This window comes from Engraulis encrasicolus, chromosome 4 (genome assembly GCF_034702125.1).
Source record: "Engraulis encrasicolus isolate BLACKSEA-1 chromosome 4, IST_EnEncr_1.0, whole genome shotgun sequence".
Taxonomy (NCBI): domain Eukaryota; kingdom Metazoa; phylum Chordata; class Actinopteri; order Clupeiformes; family Engraulidae; genus Engraulis; species Engraulis encrasicolus.
This window is the reverse complement of record NC_085860.1, coordinates 37876519-37888648: the sequence shown is the minus strand read 5'-3', so window position 1 is coordinate 37888648 and position 12130 is coordinate 37876519. Positions and strand designations below refer to the sequence as shown.

General features: G+C 42.9%; 2 protein-coding genes across 2 annotated transcripts in view; one reads left to right on the top strand and one right to left on the bottom strand.

The window, feature by feature from the left end:
- fanci (FA complementation group I) overlaps window positions 1–5316 on the bottom strand; it is a 38216-nt gene extending 32900 nt beyond the window's left edge. Inside the window, exons 1-7 of the mRNA XM_063197363.1 lie at window positions 4918–5316; window positions 4749–4821; window positions 3438–3568; window positions 2138–2291; window positions 1792–1849; window positions 1004–1045; window positions 448–571 (exon numbers count right to left, since the gene is read on the bottom strand). Of these exons, the coding sequence (XP_063053433.1) occupies window positions 448–571; window positions 1004–1045; window positions 1792–1849; window positions 2138–2291; window positions 3438–3568; window positions 4749–4821; window positions 4918–5010 (675 nt within the window). The 5' untranslated portion in view covers window positions 5011–5316. The remainder of the gene's footprint in view (window positions 1–447; window positions 572–1003; window positions 1046–1791; window positions 1850–2137; window positions 2292–3437; window positions 3569–4748; window positions 4822–4917) is intronic.
- Window positions 5317–6810: 1494 nt separating this feature from the next.
- Window positions 6811–12130, top strand: part of osbpl5 (oxysterol binding protein-like 5) — a 47105-nt gene continuing 41785 nt past the window's right edge. The window contains exon 1 of the mRNA XM_063197361.1: window positions 6811–7618. The gene's annotated coding sequence lies outside the window, so the exon portion shown is untranslated. The remainder of the gene's footprint in view (window positions 7619–12130) is intronic.

The window sequence follows — 12130 nt, the reverse complement described above, 5'->3', positions numbered from 1 at the left end:
ATACTAGCTGATATCTAACCTTATTAGACAGCAGCAGTGGTTGGTATACAATCAGTGTTAGTGTATATCTAACTTTATTTGGGAGTAGTTGAATCTACTCTAATCTAATCGTATTAGAGAGTAGTCAGTACACTCGTAGATATCTGATTAAAGATTATCTTACTCATTATCTATTACTTACTTATCTTATCTAAATACAGCAGCAGTTGATTTACTAGCAGATCTGACCTTAGACAGCAGTGGTTGGTATACCAGTAGCAGTAGGGATATTCATTACCTTGCACTGTACTGCCCTGTACCTTATTAGACAGCAGGAACAGTTGGTACACTATCGGAGGGATATCTAACCGTATTGTAGTACACTAGCAGATATCCAACCTTATTTTTAGATAACAGCAGTAGTTGGTAACTGACCTTATTAGATAACAGCAGTAGTTGGTAACTGACCTTATTAGATAACAACAGTAGTTGGTATACTATTGGAGGGATCTCCTGCAGCTCCAGTTTGGGCAGCATCCTCAGCACCTTCTCTATGACAAACTGCAGTTCCTCTGGAGACAAGGGCACATCCCTGGCAACCAGACATACACCATAGTTACCATTAGGAACTATATACATAAAAAGGGCACATCCCTGGCAACCAGACACACACCATAGTTACCATTAGGAACTATATACATAAACAAGGGCACGTCCCTAGCAACCAGACACACACCATATAGTTACCATTAGGAACTATATACATAAAAAGGGCACATCCCTGGCAACCAGACACACACCATAGTTACCAATGATTACTATGATTACATGCAACTTCCTCTGGAGACAAGAGCATGTCCCTGGCAACCAGAGGAACACCATAGTTACCATTAGTCATATAGTCATTAGATATAATTACTTTATTACATACAATTTCTACCATAGCTACAGTTAGCTAGCTAGCTACACATCATCTGCGCTTTATACACAATAAAGTTAGACTGAACGAATACACTGCCCTTACCTGAACATCGTTGTCAGGTGTATAACACATTGTGGGTCCCACCTGTGCAAAGACATGCAGAAGAAGATCCATGAACATCAACTGCTAATAATACAATAATACTGAACACAGGGTTCCCACTCTAATTCAGATATAAAATTCCATGATTTTCCATGACTTTCCAGACCCCAAAAACAGAATTTCCATGACCATTTCGGTAAATAGAAATTACCTGTTAAAAGTTTTTTTAAAGTGTGAAAACTGAAGATTATATTCACCAGAGCCAACAGCGAGCCATCGACAGACTTTGGTAGGCTCATTTAATTCTAGAATGAACATTACAGCGCAAAACCAAACTGTCTCTGGTGAAGTGTTGTAGTACAACCAGTAAGAAACAATGATATACACAGAACAAAGAAGTGTATGCTTTTACACAACTGTTAAGAAAATTCCATGACCGTGCATGCAAAATGGTAAAATTCCATGACTGGAAAATCTTTTATGAAATTCCATGATATTCCAGAAATTCCATGACCAGTGGGAACCCTGTGAACAGCATTTCGTGTTGTTTTTTTGTGGTGTTGTGTTGTAATGTTGTGGTGAAAACAAGTCAGACTTAACAAGTCAGTATGTATGGTCAAGTGTGATCATGGGCCAACCCGGCACTCCAACCCATTCCATTCACAGCATTCTCAAATAGACCTTTGCAAAGTTTTCTTTCTGTTCAGAATGCCCCATTCACTATCATTTAATGTTGTTTTTCCTTAAAAAAAAGTTATTTTAAGACAGAAAGTCCATGTTGCTCTGACCTGCTGGAGCACAGTGTGTTGATGAGCTGCTTCTTGTACTCTTCTCCACTCAGCTCCCCTGCAGAACACACACACACAGGAAACAAACATACGTTAATGAATAGCATAGTACACGTAATCTAAACACACATTAATAATTAGCATAGTACACGTTTGGGCTGGCAAATATGACTATATATACGAACACCGTTATCATTATGGAAAAGTGTATATCGTGCCCGTTCTCCTCTATCGTGATAAACAAATTTTATCCATTACAGAAAATATACAATTTCATACAATTTAACAACGTCATATTGCTTCTATGCGTGCTCTAAGTTCATGTAACTGTAAAAATTGCTGTTACCTTTCCCGTAGGCGAGCGCCTCTGTGCTCGCGAGCGTCGTTAAGATGGTGGGAAAGAGCTCCAGTGACTTCCCGTTACCCATGGTGCCCGCTTTGATGGTGTCTACGAAGTGGGATGCCAGCTGGGCCAGGGAGGGGCCCGGGAGGTTGTGTGTCTGGCAGAGGTGTCAAAAGTAGAAGTAAATGCATGGTAAATATACAAGTACAATACTAGCACATGATATTACATAACTGTTACACCATTTAGCCACCATACATTTGATCCAACCAGTGCAGATTTAGCTGATCATCAGACAAGTGCACAGGTCTACTGGTTACTCAGATAAGCATTATGTGTAATACGCAGTACGTTCACCTTAATATTCCCCCCTGGGGATCAATAACATTTTTCTCCTCTTCTCTAATAAAGCATAGCACCTCTACTGTGGTAGCCTGGTCCTGACCATCCCATAATACTACCATTTCATTTCATATTTATGGTCTGGCATTTGTTTGCTCTGAAGCGATTGTAGGGAGCAGGAAGTTTGCACTCAGTTATGGTTTGAAATGATCCCTCTCACCCAATCGCTGGCAGTTACTCAACAACAACATAGCGCAGACCAATGGCTCTGGCGCAGATGTGTACGTCATTGTCACGAGCGTCCTCCCCCTTTCGCCCCCACGTGGGGGGCGTATTCGATTATTGGCTGTTTTCTGGGGGGGCGTTGCGATCAAAATTCTACTGCTCCAGGCACTCCACAGAGAAGCACGGCCAGACTACAGTAGTGGAGCCAATCCTTTGGCGGAAGTACGTAGGATGGCTCGCGAGGCTACTACTGTGGTGCAGTAACTGCCATATCAGTTGTGAAAATAAAATCATTGTCCTCCCATTAAAATGAGTTTCGTTGTTAGAGCTACTTCTGAAATCCAGAGGAAGGCCCAGTAGCTTACACAATATATTAACTCGTTAGGATAAATCAGGCGACGTCTCTTCAGCATCTCTCCATCCTCATCATCATCATCATCATGATCACAATCATCACCACCACCTCCACCATCCTCATCAGCATCATCCCCACCACCCTCATCCTCATCCTCATCATACTCCCACTTCCACCATCATCATCACCATCACCACCACCACCCTCATCATCACCACCCCCCCCACCCCTACCCCCCTCACCTCCACCACCCTCATCATCTTAATAGTCATCAACACCACCACCATCATCATCATCATCACTACCACCGCGACCCTCATCACCACCACCACCACCACCACCACCCTCATCATCATCATCATCATCATCATTCCCCCTCACCTCCAGCATGAGCAGGCCCATGATGTCTGCGGCCACCTCTGCCTGAAGGTTTCCAGAGTCGCACAGAGAGATACAGTGCTGATACAGCGCCTCACGCCGTGACACACTGGCAGGGACAGTCGGCGGGGAGCCTATATAGAGACAAGCAAATCAGCTGAGGCACAGACTCCCTTTACGATAGATAGATAGATAGATAGATAGATAGATAGATAGATAGATAGATAGATAGATAGATAGATAGATAGATAGATAGATAGATAGAATATTTACTGTCCTCTTTGGGACACTGTTCTGCGCCATTTACAGTGCGTCTGATGCAGTTACAAAAACACAAAATAGACAAACACAATGCCCAATACACCGAGCACAATAGACAAACACAACACTACCTCCACCCTCCTCAAAAAGACACGTTGACAATATAATACATCACAATGCTGTTGTTAAAAACCAAATGGTGGCAATTGATAGCATTGTGCGCATGTGTTGGATTCCCTGATTGACGCTCCCAACGCAGGACGCTCCCCTGTCAGCTCGCTCCCACTAGCCAGACTATCGGTCCCACCGCCATATAACGGAGCTATATAGTTATCTTTTGATGTTAGTTTTTTGTTTCTAACCCTAAACCTAACCTTAACCCTAAACCTAACCCTAACCCTAAATTGCTTGTATGTGGCAGTGTATGATAATACGTGAAATATAATCGGGTGGGACTACACGTCCGGGAGTGATAGAAACACCTGGGACTGCACGTCCGGGAGCGATCTCAGTTGGGAGTGTCCATCTACCACCGGATGTGTTGTAGCTCATTCTGCATTAGACATTATTTGCAAGTGCCCCTGTCGTCGTGCCAAAAAGCGAGTCCATGGTAGAACACGACAGCCCTCATTGAAACCAGTGACCAATTTTTCAGATATTTTTTACCCATTTTTGCAGACAAATCCTACACAATTCAAGATGGAAAGCCTATCAATAAAGCATCTACATTCCTTCTGGAAGTACTACAAAGGGCTGGTTACAATTTCAGTATTATTTCCATAAAAGAATCGAAGAATTGTCATAACAAATGTTACGGTTTCATTCAAATAGCTAAGTGAAGGACGAGTGATGTTTCATAAGCATATGTTTAGCGCATTAATTATGTAATTCATTCTGCAAAAATTAGTATAATTTTCTCTCAAAAAAGGTCATTGGTTTCCATTGGTTTCAATGAGGGCAGTCGTGCTCTGGCAGGGACTCACTTTTTGGCACGACACCCCCATAGCAGTCAGACTAGTCTAATTATTCACACAGCAGTTCTTGTAGACATACCTTTGAAGATGCCTTTGATGAGGACTCCAATGTCTTTGCCTTTAAGTGCAGTGTTTGTAATACCTGTGGTGAGCTGAAGACATATGACAGTTTGTTAACAATTCCTGCCAAGGCGTCAGGTTAACATGCAGCATGATGAAAATGTAAACACAAACAATGCCTAACCTACCTTTTCAGAAGACACTGAACCGAGATACTCCTGCAGTTCCTGTGTACTGTCGCTGTCTGACAGTTTGAATATCTTGTCAATGTCCACATTCATCCTTAAAGTTGTATGGTACTCGGTTTCAGTCAAGAAATCCCAGAAAGTCGGGAGGCGCCAGGTGTCAACGTTAGCTAGAATCTACAGGTTCCAATTATCAAACAGGGCAGTGATGTGGTTAGGTAACCACTGTGCTATCTGCTAAAGACGACTACGTTCGTCTACACTGTGTACATTGTAAGTTTACTCACGAATTTGACAGCATACAATTAGCAAATCATTATGCAACGTAACTATATATTGCTCAAAATAAAGGGGGATATGTCAAACCCTTCGAATGAGTTTCCAATTGAATAACACGTCTGCAACCCGATCCCAAAACATTCCAGTTCCCGCCAGCGAGTTTGCGAAACATAGGACGATATTGCGTCCGCTCGCGTTTCTCGTCTCCAATTGGCCACAGCGGCTCCCTTGTGCCCCCCCCCCCCCCCCTGATGGCTTTCATTTGACAGATAGAATGTCAACTCGCGCTCAAGGCAGGCTTGCAGAACACCCATGTACAAATAATTTGACTCATCTCTTGACAGATAGGCTAGTCTTAAGGCAAAAGAAAACCCCTAAGTGTTAAAGGTAGCCTATAGGCTATGACAAAAGTATAGGCTACCCAAACCATTTACGATGAAGTAGGCTAGGCCTACGCTTATACAAATGCCGTGTCCCATTTCATTTTATTTCATTACCTGGTTTGGCATAGCTTAGGCCTATCTCTTGAAACAGATGTATTAAGTAGCCTAGACCTAACACACAAAAGTAGGCATAACCAACGATGCAGTGAGCTACAGTATTAAGGGCATAGCCTAAAGGACGTTACAATGTCATTTTACATAATACTAACTGCAGGAAACTCCCGTGTTTATACTACAATGCCATATCATCATGTCATTTTATTATGATTTGGCTCATCTCTTGAAACAGATGACAGTAAAAGCAGGCCTACCCAACGATGCAATACAAATTACGTTTCGTACCATTTCATTTTATTCACATTATCAAAATCTCAAGGTAATCAGGTAAGTTGTCCACTGAGTCCATGGCAATGTGACACCAGTTACTTCACGACGTCGCTGGCAGGCTACAGACACGCGCACGGAATAAATCGAATCGCTGATAGTCCATTGATTGAGCCTCTATGTCGTGATTTTTTTTTATGCATTGTCATTGGAGCTGATGGCTACTGATGTGGGGAAAACTTGTCAGAGGCGATTTCCGAGAGTGCAACACAAGAAAATGCCATGAGGTGTCCACCTGCCTATTTAATAAAAGGTAACTCCAGATCCCATTACTAAGAAATATTTCCACATAAGTTTCATAAGACAGCTTCACTATGATAACAACAGTGTTCGCTGGCTGTTGTCTATTACAAAACTCTAACTGTGCCTAAGTGTTAACCTCATTGAGATCCTACATGCATGCCTCCATTCGGCCTAGCCTATCTCAGCGAGCGCAAGGACAGGATTTAGTGACCGAGTGAAGGGTTTGCAAATAACTTTGCAAATAACGCTGCATCATTCTCACACTGCACTAAGTTGCAAAACGTGATAAAAAAAACATCTTGGGGTACGGCATTTAAACATCTGTAAGTCGTGCGCGCTGTTAAATGAAAGCCAATCAGAAGGAGACATAGGGGAGCCGCTGTGGCCAATTGGAGACGAGAAACGCGGGCGGACGCAATATCGTCCTATGTTTCGCAAACTCGCTTCCCGCCAGCTTTTCGAAGTGAGCGTATTTCCTTTTCCGGGAGGTGGGCAATGTGTATGGGTGGGCCACTCGATGTGGTTTATTTACAGCAGATTAAAATAACAAATAGGGAGTTTGCATTGTGGTAAAATAATTGACTGCACTGTCCGTGGTTAATAGAATTACACGGATTATGTTAGGACAAGTTTACTCTACGCAAACTGTATTGTCCACCTCTTAGGTGCAGATCCATACTCCAATCCGTGTTTTGCGTCTACCCGTTCCACTCTTCGGAACGTACAGTCGCGCAGCGCTGGCATTTCCTGCCATTAGCTAACGCTACTCTTGCCAGCAGCTGTATGGTAGTTTGTGGGATGCTGCCATCTAAAATAGGACCGCTATTTTAATTTTGGCCACAGGACGACTTGCTGCCTTGCTCCGAACTGTGATATTTTTTAGAACGAAGATTCCCTATTTCAGTGGAACATTTCGTTCGTAATTTTGGCGTAAACGTTATGCCAAACCCACCCACGGACGCTAACAGCTTTCAGGAGGAACACAGAAGTGGGCAAGCAAGCATGCTTTTAACTGGTGTGGACATCTTTTAGTCGGTCCAGTGTGTATGGGCCTCGCTTCCACGTAGTGCTAGATGTGTTGTTGACAGACATACAATAACAACTGGCACTCACATCTGAACTGGCGTATTATTTGGATGGTTCTACGAGTTAAGTTGCCGTTGCTGTCACACATTTCCAACGTCATCCGGGTGGACGTGTTCTTTTGAATCCAGCAAAGTCGACAACTACGTGGGACAACAGACAGCGAGTTACCGCCACAGTTTCCATAGCCATGGCCAAATACGAGAAGAAGTCGTTTGGATGAGGCTAAATATACGTACTTTCGGGACCAGCAACTAGCTTTTTCTTCACTGGTAAGACAGCTGGTCGACGACGAGTTGGAAGTGTTGCTAGATTATTTTCACATACTGAAAAGATTTACCTACCATTAACCATTTCCATGCCAGGGTTAATAACATCTACTACGCCCATGCATCAAGCCTGTCATTCTAGCCGGTTGAAGTGTGTTTAGCCTGTATGTCATGTGTATGAGCGGTCTATTTTGCCATGTAACATTAGCAAGAGTGGGTTTGTTATTACAAGGTAATACCATGGGTTTGATGGTGTCGGCGTATCGTCTTTGGTCTGTAACATAATGCTCATCATTATGCATCGAAATATTGACCTGCTATAAATTGAACCACACGCTACATGGGATTATAGTCCATGCGATGGATGCGTTGGCAGTGACATTTGCAGGCAGTCTGATGTCCGTGGTTTTCCTCTCACAGTGTGCTATTAGCAATGCATGCAGGCATCTTTATGACCTCTGACATCTGTATAGTTTGTTTGGCCTTTGGGTCTACTCCATTTGTTTTTCTAACACGGTTGCACAAAAGTACGTGATAATCTGACGTGATGTGCACATAATGGCATTATTGTTTTTTATGCCCAGTTCTCTTTGTGTTGGTCGGCATAGAAAGATGTGAAGTTCTTACAAAGAAACCTTTGCTGGGTAAAAGACCTAGAACATCCTGAAGACTGTCTTTGCTTCTGTATCATACTGTATGCTACAGGCTGCCGAACACATCCCTTCATTCATTCTGTCTGTCTACCTCCATACTGTCCTCCATTTTTTCTCTCTCTCTCTCTCTCTCTCTCTCTCTCTCTCTCTCTCTCTCTCTCCCCCTCTCTCTCTCTCTCTCTCTCTCTCTCTCTCTCTCCATCCATCCTCTCCTCCATCTGTTTGACTCTTATCGGACGCTGACCCTTACTGAAGCTCTCATTCTCTCTCTCTCTCTCTCTCTCTCTCTCCTTGTTCTCCTCGTCTGTTAGTCTGGCTCAAGTCTGGACCTGCTGTAGAAATCCTCCAGGGCTCTGCTGGCTAGACGGACACTTCCTGGTGTGTGTGTGTGTGTGTGTGTGTGTGTGTGTGTGTGTGTGTGTGTGTGTGTGTGTGTGTGTGTGTGTGTGTGTGTGTGTGTGTGTGTGTGTTTTATTTTTTGGTGAATAGGCTAAACCCCAGGTGACACAGTTTAGTGTGCCTGTGAAACAAGGACCTGTTTCTTACAGCACAACATGAACTTGAGGCTAAAGCTGAGAACTATAGCGCTGTAAGTTACGTTATTGTATTGCCAATGTGAGCTACAGCGTGTGAAAGATAGGGATTGGGAATGACGAGCACCTTGTGCGTTGCCCGTAGGCTCCTAATAGTGTGCTGTGCTTCTATAGTGTAGTCTGCATAGGTCAGGGGTGGAGCGCTCTCCTATTGACCTTGATTGATGGGAAGCATATTGACCTCGTTCACAGGAGTTCTCTCTTTCTTGTGCTTGTGCACACAGTGAGAAGTACGTAATAGCAGTGTGGTGTGATTTATGGGGAAGTGTTGTATGCCACAAGAGGTATGTCCTGACTACCATTCCTGGCCCTGGGCCAAGGCCTGACTACCGTCACATCTACTGCCATCGTGACTGCTATGTCAGGGATTGGGTCAATGAAATTTTTGGGGGGTCAGACGTCAGAGTACAACCGCAGTTAATGCCCATGAATAAATAATTTAGTTAGTAATTGGTAATTGATTTACTGCAGAGGATATGCTTCTTAGATATTCCACTAAAAACAATAAAACAAGATTTAATCCATACAATAGTGCATTAGCTGTTTTTGGGCAGTCATGGGTAAGCGGTAAGGGTGTCAGACTTGTATACTGAAGGTTGCCGCCGGTTCGACACCCGACACGGCAGGCTGAGGGGGGAGTAATTAATCTGTCTCTCCATCCTCCTCCATGACTGAGGTACCCAGCATGGTAGCGCCCCGCCATACTGCTCCCTTGGAGTGCCATTGGTGGCTGCCCCCTTGCACGGGTAAGGCATAAATGCGTTTTTGTTGTGTGCGGTCTGCACTTGTTTGCTGTGGAGTGCTGTGTCACAATGGGAGTTGACGTTTCCCAGGTGGGCTTTCAATTTCACTTTTGCACCTCCCTGATATGAAATGTCTCTCCACTATCTGACACTCTCACCTTTGCGTTACCATTTGTCATCTGTGCTGCTGTCGTGATTAACTTACTACTGGGTCATTCCACGCCAAATCAACAGGAGCCCGCGCACTTAGGTCTCAAAAAATTCTGAAAATATTACCAAGTGTACCTATGGTACTTAAGAGAAACACTGTAAATTTATTTGAATGTAAGATGTATACTCTCCGTGTTACAGACAATTTTACTGGGGGAGGGGGGTGCCCATTTTGTTCACACTCTTTTTTTTGTCAAAGTTCACAAGCCCGTAGCTCAATAACTAAACCATGTAGGAAGCTCAAATTTGGCATGCTGGTACATAGATAGGAATAGTTTGTTGCAAAACTGTCAGTTTTGGTCTGTATGATCCTGCATCGTCATGGCATTCCCTCAAAGATGATACAAATTGTACTGGACTTTTTGGCTGTGCTCTGTTTAGGCCTTCAGAAGACATATTTGTGCCCAACATAGCCTCTTGATTTTTTCCCTTCTAGAGACAAGTAGGAACACTCTCATAAAAAGCTATAAATAGAAAGGAAACCCCATCAGTATTTGACCAGAAGACCTCACAAGTCTGACAAATCATTTTGGGTGTCATTTTCAGAGCTCCAGAACCCCTTGTGGGATTGTCCACAGATTTTTATTTTATTTTTTTCTTCATTCTCCATGAATTCTTCTTTTTAAAAATGCAAATGAGACTTGTCTTATGTGATGTTTTCTTTTGTAATTTCCAACCTGAACATGGGCAACATGCACATTGAGGGCAATATGTTTTCTATGCGTTTCTTCCGCTGCCATCTGCTGGTCAAAAAAAGTAACAACCTGACTCCTTGTGCCTAACCTACTGTCTCTTTTGGTGTGCGAACCTGCTCCCACATTGAACACTCCTGAAATCATTGAAATTGAAAGGAATACCTGCACCCCTGCACAGGGACTCTCGGGTGATCATGTCTGGGCAAAATTTGCATTTGATTATTTAGTCTTTACATTAAATGTTATCAAAATCATGTTGCTCTCTTTTTGCATTTTGCCTATGTTCAGGGTGGAAATTACAAAAGAAAACATCACATAAGACAAGTCTCATCGGTCTCATTACAAAAGAAAACATCACATACTCATTACAAAAGAAAACATCACATAAGACAAGTCTCATCGGTCTCAAGTCTCATTTTTAAAAAGAAGACTTCATGGAGAATGGAGAAAAATATAAAATAAAAATCTGTGGACAATCCCACAAGGTGTTCTGGTGCTCTGAAAATGACACCCAAAATGATTTGTCAGACTTGTGAGGTCTTCTGGTCAAACACTGATGGGGTTTCCTTTCTATTTATAGATTTTTATGGGAGTGTTTCTACTTGTATCTACAAGGGGAAAAAATCATGAGGCTATGTTGGGCACAAATATGTCTTCTGAAGGCCTAAACAGAGCACAGCCAAAAACTCCAGTACAATTTGTATCATCTTTGAGGGAATGCTATGACGATGCAGGATCATACAGACCAAAACTGACAGTTTTGCAACAAACTTTTTCTATCTATGTACCAGCATGCCAAATTTGAGCTTCCTACATGGTTTAGTTCTTGAGCTACGGGCTTGTGAACTTTGACAAAAAAAAGAGTGTGAACAAAATGGACACCCCCCTCCCCCAGTAAAATTGGCTGTAACACAGAGAGTATAAGTTACATCTTACATTCAAATAAATTTACAGTGTTTCTCTTAAGTACCATCATGGGTACACTCAGTAATATTTTCAGAATTTTTTGAGACCTAAGTGCGCGGGCTCTTGTTGATTTGGCGTGGAATGACCCTACTCCTATTGTGGGTGGTGGGTGTTGGCACAGCCATCTAGGAAATCTGGCTAATCCAACTGACCTTTGTTGTTGTTCTTTTTTTTCCAAAAAAAACCTGGTGGCTCAGGACTGCTCATGGAGCCCATGAAGTGGCTTTCCCAGCAGTATGTAATGTAGCCTAAATTAGGTCTTTGCAGATTTGGGTAATGACAATGTCATAAATGAGCCTATTGCTAGTGCATATATTTGTTGGTAATTATTACCCAGATATGTAGTTCATAGTGGTTCTGTGTTTGTCTAGCGTTAAGAAAACTGCTTCACTGCTTCTACATATCCCGGAATACCGGTTGTCATAACTCTCCCCATAGTTAGATGGTTCTGATTACTCCTGCTGGTGTTACCATGGTTACTCCGTCCGCTGGTGGTGGGTGTTGGTATTAGCCGTTAAAAGAGAGTTTTATCACAGTCTGCTAAAACCAATGTCTGCTAACACAATGTGTTGTTCACAGCATCCTAACCTGGCTCCATGGCCCTCTGATTCTAGCCTTTGGATAATGTGGGTCAAATTCTGTCTGTGTTTGGTGT